Source organism: Lolium perenne, chromosome 6 (genome assembly GCF_019359855.2).
Source record: "Lolium perenne isolate Kyuss_39 chromosome 6, Kyuss_2.0, whole genome shotgun sequence".
Classification (NCBI taxonomy): Eukaryota; Viridiplantae; Streptophyta; class Magnoliopsida; order Poales; family Poaceae; genus Lolium; species Lolium perenne.
In genome coordinates this window covers 29,446,288-29,453,213 of record NC_067249.2, presented here as the reverse complement: position 1 = coordinate 29,453,213, position 6,926 = coordinate 29,446,288, and the positions used below count along the sequence as shown (strand labels likewise).

General features: G+C 43.1%; 2 protein-coding genes across 2 annotated transcripts; one reads left to right on the top strand and one right to left on the bottom strand.

Moving 5' to 3' along the window:
* Nucleotides 1-927: 927 nt before the first annotated feature.
* On the bottom strand, nt 928-2,046 carry LOC127310639 (BTB/POZ and MATH domain-containing protein 1-like). The gene has a single exon (XM_051341294.1). It carries the CDS (start codon nt 2,044-2,046, stop codon nt 928-930), a length of 1,119 nt encoding a protein of 372 aa, XP_051197254.1.
* A 1,662-nt stretch (nt 2,047-3,708) lies between these two features.
* On the top strand, nt 3,709-4,704 carry LOC127310642 (BTB/POZ and MATH domain-containing protein 1-like). Its single transcript, XM_051341295.1, has one exon. The coding sequence runs from the start codon at nt 3,709-3,711 to the stop codon at nt 4,702-4,704; it is 996 nt and encodes a 331-aa protein (XP_051197255.1).
* The last annotated feature ends 2,222 nt before the right edge of the window (nt 4,705-6,926 follow it).

Sequence of the window (6,926 nt, the reverse complement as noted above, 5' to 3'; positions counted from 1 at the left end):
AATGGATGTACGAGATGTGTTTTTTGTGGGGATCAGGAGACTATCCAACATCTTTTTATTGATTGTCCTTTAGCTAAACTTCTTTGGCGTACGGTTAATTTCACGTATGATGTTCCGCCTCCATCCAATATTACCAATATGTTTGGTAATTGGTTAAATGGAGTAGATATGCAATCTAAATCTTTTATCCGGGTGGGGGTTGCGGCTTTATGTTGGTCTATATGGAGGACGATAAATGACATCATCTTTAACAACAAACATTCTTTTCACTTATTGCAGGTTATCCATATGGTGGCGCATTGGGTTCAACTTTGATCCCTCCTTTCACCGCAGGGACAGCGGGATGCCATGGCTTCTGGATGCATACGGCTCCAGATGGTCGTTCAGGATATCTTGTGCCAGGATGGCTGGCGACATACTAGGAGGCTATGTTGATGAGTAGTCATACTATGTCCTTGTTTTTTCGCTGGTTGATTTTTATATCAATTCTCGGCGATGCGTGAGTTGTAAACTTTTTAAGATCTTGAACCTCCCTTAATAAAAGGCCATGTGTATCATCACGATGGAGAAGCCGGGGTATATCCCCATCTCCAAAAAAACATACAAACACTCACACCTATGAACGCACGCACACACACCCTACCCCTATGAGCACCTATGAGAGACTGCGTCCAAGAATCTTCATTCGACGGGTCTTGAGATTGACGAAATCACCACATGCGCCTCGTTGTCGACAGGAACATCGTCTTCCACTGAAGAATATTCTGTCTTTTAATGAGACATCAAAGTGTTAAACCTGGGGTTTGAACTCTGGTGTGCTGGGGGTGCCACTGCCCTCCTAACCACCCAACCACAGGTTGGTTCTCATCACGACTATTTGAGCTGTAAAAAAGTGAACTCGTATTTTCTTTGGTAGACTGATTGGTTTCATTTGCTCCACTGATTTTTCTTCTTCTTCTTACCAGTCAGCTTGCCGAGAGCATCTTGCGCAAGGAGTGGATAGTTGTGCTTTAGTTGCACGAACCCTCCTGCGTTTTCGACGGATCGCAGCTTCTCGCGGTTTTTTCCAATGAACTTTAAACAACGAGCCTTGAGATCATGACAACTGTATTGCTCTGCAAGATTCAGAGTATAACCTACTGAGCTGATGGCTAGTGTTTTGCACAACTTGCTCTCGCATATTAGCTTCAACCTCTCAATAGCGTACCTATCAGCCGCGACGAGCAAGTGTTGTGCCATATTTGTAGCATCTTTCGTGGCGTCGTCCATAAACTTAGGCAGACAATCATTGTATATGTAATACAATAGGATCTCGAACACCTTAGCACTCATACCATCAATCTGGATGATGTTTTCCTTGCTCTCCATCATAGGTCCACACAGCTGTGCATGGAAAACCGGTGACCGTGCCGCGAGGATGCACGCATGCGCCTCGAAACTCCTGAACCTGCCAACCATGATAGTCAGGTCTGTCTTGAAGCCTCTTTCAAAAAGATTGCGGAGATCTCTGCTCATCTCGGATGGTGGCACAGTGATCTCCTCTTGGTCGTCGATGACCTCGACGTAGCACTTGATCACTAGGCAGTCATCCTTGAGGCACCCTGACGCGGCCAAATCATCTTTACTCACAAACTTGCGTACACCCTCTTTGTCCCTCTTGGACGAGAGCTTGCAGGTGGAGCCGTACTTGTTCTTCTCCCCGGTCAGCGGTGCCGCGGGGTCCTGGAGGCAGAAGGTATATGACAAATTGACCTGACGTTCAGAGGCGTTCATCAACCGGAGATACACAGACGTGAACTGCCCATCGTTGACAGAGAGGAAGCCGTTTGGGTAGTAGAGGATGGCCCAGTCATGACCGCCGACACGAAATTGCTTGGATGTGAGGCAGGTGTTGATGCCCTTGATCCGGGAGTGGCGGAATACCTTGAACAGGTGCTCACCGGTGTGGACGGACACGGCTGAGGAGGTCTTGTTGCCGATGTTCCCCGGCGATGCGCTTCCGTACAAGGGATCGACGAGGCTAGATCTAGATCCATGGCTAGACATGGCGATTTGTGCGCCGGGGAAACGATGACAGGACGGCTGTGGGATTTGAGAAAACTTAGCGATTAGGCTAATCCAGGAGGTAAAAACTCTGTCAGTTTTAATGTCACAAAACGGCGTGCTATTAGGTTAATCCAGGTGTACAAAAGTCTATTAGCAATATGGCTCGCGCAGGGTGTGCTACCTGAAGCTGTGGGCTTCAACGGGGAAACCGAACCCAAGGTCCATCCGATCCGTTGTATCAGAGCAGATGAGATCTAGCGTTTTCTACAAAAAAAAAAAGAGGCTTCGATCCGTGGCGGAGATCAACATCTCTCCGGCAGTCTCCGCATGTCTTACTTCTGATCACGGATATTTGCTTGCTCGATAACAGCACATGCAATCTAACACATAACGAGCCCTAGCTATAATAAGGGCAGCGCTCAGCGTCGGTCGGCCGACGTGGCCTGGTGAAATCGGTTGCTGTCCCAGCCGTTGGATCGCGATCTACCGGCCAAAAATAGCAGTAGCAAACGTTTTTGCATTTTGCCCCCTCGTTTTTGGAAAATCAACCCGCGGTCCTAAGCCTATCAGTTTAAACCGAACACGTGTTTCCCTTTGCCCCCAAACTTTCAGATATTTACAACAAAACCCGCTGTTTAGTATAGCAACAAAAACCCGCCGCTTTGTGTACAAAAAATAAAAAGTATTACAACAAAATTTTCACAGTAAATCTTCACATATATGTACAACAAATTATCAATATATTTACAATAATAATTAACAACAAAAACAATATTTTTTATTTGGGTGTTTACAATAATAGTCAGTTTCCATGCAATAATATCTTTACAACAAATCGGAAACATATTTACAACAATAATTAATAACAAAAACCAACATTATTTTATTTGGATGTTTACAATAAAAGTATGCTTTCATTCCAGAAATATCTTTAGAACAAACCAGTAAAATATTTACAACAATAATTAGCAACACAGGCCACAAATAATTTGGGTGTTTACAACAAAAGTCGCAAACATCATCCACAAAAACCACAGACTATTTACAACTAAAATATATATTTTTGCAAATAATTCAAAAGTTGTTAAGAAATAATTTAATTTGCTACAACTTGAATTACAACAAAAATCATCGTCTATTTTTACAAAAGTTAGAAACAAATACAACAAAAATTCATATGTTTGCAAACAATCAAAAAGTGGTCAATCAATAATTAATTTGCTATAGATTGAATTACAATAAAAGTCGGCATCTATTTTTTACATAAGTTACAAATAATTACAACAAAAAAATTATGCACAAATAGACACACAGCCAGAAGAGAAAGGTCCAATAAATTTTATACGCAATTGTTACAAAACTAACGAACGTATACAACATCTCTACGTGCGGCATGACGAAGCTAGAATGGCGTTGGCTGCTTTGCTTGCATGGGCTACGCTGACTGCTTTGCTTGCATGGGCTAAAATCACAGCAGGGAGTGTTTATGGGCTAATGGGCCTATGCGAAAAAGCTACTGGCAGGCCGCCGGACGAGCGAGCGAGTAAGGGACCGATCGCGTGCCAGCGATCCGTCGCCCGAAAGCAAGCGTTTTCCCTATAATAACGAGATCGATCGTTGTACGCGCGCGCTGTCTGAACTAAAAGATAGCCGGCCGCCGCCATGGTAACCAAGACCTCGTCCGTGGTGGTGGTTCACGCCGGCGAGCACCTGTTCAAGATCGTCGGCCACTCCCAGATCAGGGGCAGCCATTCTTTAGTCAGGTCTGGCATCTTCCGCGTCGGCGATCATGACTGGACTATCCTCTACTACCCGAACGGCGACTACATGGCTGTCGACGATCAGTTTGCTTATGTTTTCCTCCTGCTGATGAATGCCGGCGAGGATGAGGTCACCGCGTCCTTCGACTTCTCCCTCCAGGATCCCACGCCTCTGTCCACCGGTGAGAAGCACAAGTACAGCTTCACCACCCTCAAGTTCTCGTCCACCAGTTCGGGTTGGGGCACTGGCAAGTTTGTGAGCAAAGCCGATTTGGCCGCATCGGGGTACCTCAAGGATGACTGCCTGCTGATCAAGTGCGTTGTCAATGTCCCCAAGCTCACGGACGACATCATTGTGCCACCCTCACATCTAGCCAAAGATCTCGGCAACCTTCTAGACAGCGGCATCAACGCGGACATGACTGTTAAGATTGGATCGTTCAAGGCATTCAAGGTGCACACATGCGTGCTCGCTGCGCGATCGCCCGTCTTCCGCGCGCAGCTATGTGGCTCCATGATGGAGAGCAGAGAAAACAACATCTGTATTGATGATATAGATGCTGAGGTTTTTGAGGTCGTCCTGCATTACCTGTACAAGGATTGCTTGCCTGAGTTCATGGAGGAGAACACAGAAGATGCTACCAACATGGTGCAGCATTTACTCGTCGCGGCTGATAGGTATGCCATGGAAAGGCTGAAACTGATGTGCGAGAGTAAACTAAGCAAGACTCTCGATACGGACACGGTGGGTATCACTTTGGATCTTGCTGAGCAATATAATTGTGAGCAGCTCAAGAGTTGTTGTATCAAATATATGGCAAGAAGCCAACCACTTGCCGTCTGTGGTATCCCTAATGAAGTTACTAAGAAGCTGGATCACAATGATCTAACTACATAATCGACTCTGATATATATAAAAAAAAGGGGTCTAGTTTTGTACACGGTTGGAGGCTACGGCGAAGGATACTTTTTTCCTACATGGGTGGCAGCATAGTCTACGGATTGAAACTCCACCCATATCTTAGGCGTCTTATAATCATCGTCTCGATATGTATTTCGTCTAGTTTTGTTTTATCAGACATTTCACTTGAAACCTATAAAAGGCTGTGTGCATCTGGTTATGCAGAGGCTGGATGTAATTGCTTATCAAAGTAATAAAGCATTCTTTATCAAAAATATATATAAAAAAAGAGGTGTAATATTTGAGCAATATTGTGTTATGTGGCAAATGTTCTTTTTCTCGATAGATACATTCTATGAAAGCATTACTTTTATCATTATTAGGTGACAAAATATGATGATCTTTGTCTATCAATTTAATCGAGACGTGCCCCATTTATTTTAAATACTGGGGCCTTTCTTAGTTGACTTGACTGGTACCTTGAGACTCCTATTCCATATCAGAAGATTCTTTTGCACCATGCTCCTGATTGTTCGAATGCAGCAGCTACATCTATTGTTGCATATTGATTGTTGTTGCCGTTGACTATATTCATGTTGAGGTTAGTCAAAGAGCATATATACATAATACTCCCTCCGGTTCATATTAATTGACTTGAATATGGATATATCTAGACACATTTTAGTTGTAGATACATCCATATTGAAGTCAATTAATATGAATCGGAGTAGTAATAGTTTTTACGCATTCAAAAGCTCGTACATTGCAAGGGGCCTATATACATAATAATAGTTTCTGAAAAGTAAGTCCAACTCTTTGTGTGCCATCAACGTATCTTAGGATGCGCTTAATGGCTATTCAATGGGTAGTAATATGAGCATGAAGAAACTGATGGACCTTATTAACTAAAAAAGATATATGAGGACGTGGCATAGTCAAGTATTGAAGTACCCCTACAATCCTCCTGTATCGGGTATTGTCTTTAGGTCCAAGTGGAGATCCATTAGTCAAAGATAAGATGTCATTAATTGAGAGAGGTGTACGACAAGATGTGCAACCCTTCATACCCACACCAGCCAATAGGTGCATAAGCATACTTTTCTTGATTTAACAATACGCTATCATGCGTTTGTGAACCTCAAGTCCTCAAAATAAATGAATGCCACCAAGATCCTTAAGAGCAAACTCAGAACTGAGATTGTGAAGAGAAGCACCTATGGCCATGTAAAAACAGTTTGTAACAATAATATCATCTACATAAATGAGAATGAATATTGTAATGTCTGACTTGTTGTAGAGGAACAAAGATGTGTTAGTCTTAGAAGGAGTGAAGGCAAGAGACGGTAGCTTGGAGCTTAGTCGAGAGTACCACGTCCTGGGTACCTATTTTAACTCATATAGAGCTTTATCAAGTTTGCAGACATAATTTGAAGTAGCGAAAGACTCAAAAAAAAGTAGCGAAAGACTCAAAACCCTGCAGTTGTTTTCATTTAAATCTCCTCTTCCATAACACCATGTAAGAAAGCATTCTTTACATCTAGCTTCCTTAAACTCCATCCTGTAGAGACTGATATGAACAAAACAAGAAGAATAGTAGCAGCTTTAACAATAGGACTAAAATATCATCATAATCAAGACCATAGCTTTGCGTAAAACCTTTTGCAACAAGTCTAGTTTTATACCTATCAATAGTACCATCAACCTTTTTCTTGATGCGATAGACTCATTTGCAATCAATGACATCTTTGTTGCGACTTGGAGCAAAAATATGCCAAGTTTTTTTAGCTTGAAGAACATCATACTCATCTTGCATTGTAACTTTCCAGTTTCGATTAGTAAGAGTTTCAGTGAGAGATTTTGGGGTTCGCTTGTAGAAGTCAAAAGGGCATATGTCATAGTACCATTTGTATAAACCTTAGGTTGTCGTATACCTTTTTGCAGGCGAGTACGAGGTTCGTTGAATGGTTGCTGGACAGCAGGAGCACGAACAGAAGTTTCAGTCACTGGCTGCTCTGACTATCCTATATGGAGAGAACCATTACCAGTACAATCATCATGGGGATCATCATTGTTTTAAGATCCTGCAGAGTGAACGTACCACTCAAGATCAGGAGCATGTGTTGTTGTCGCAGCATTGGGCATGATGGCTCCTCGAGTGATACGTTGGACAGGGACCGCGACGCGGGGGGTAGCACATGACCCGTGTAGCTGCATCTGCG

What these genes read in the sequence shown, in the direction of transcription:
- LOC127310642 (XM_051341295.1), top strand. Translation starts at nt 3,709, where the DNA reads ATGGTAACCAAGACCTCGTCCGTGGTGGTGGTTCACGCCGGCGAGCAC.
- LOC127310639 (XM_051341294.1), bottom strand. Translation starts at nt 2,046, where the DNA reads ATGTCTAGCCATGGATCTAGATCTAGCCTCGTCGATCCCTTGTACGGA.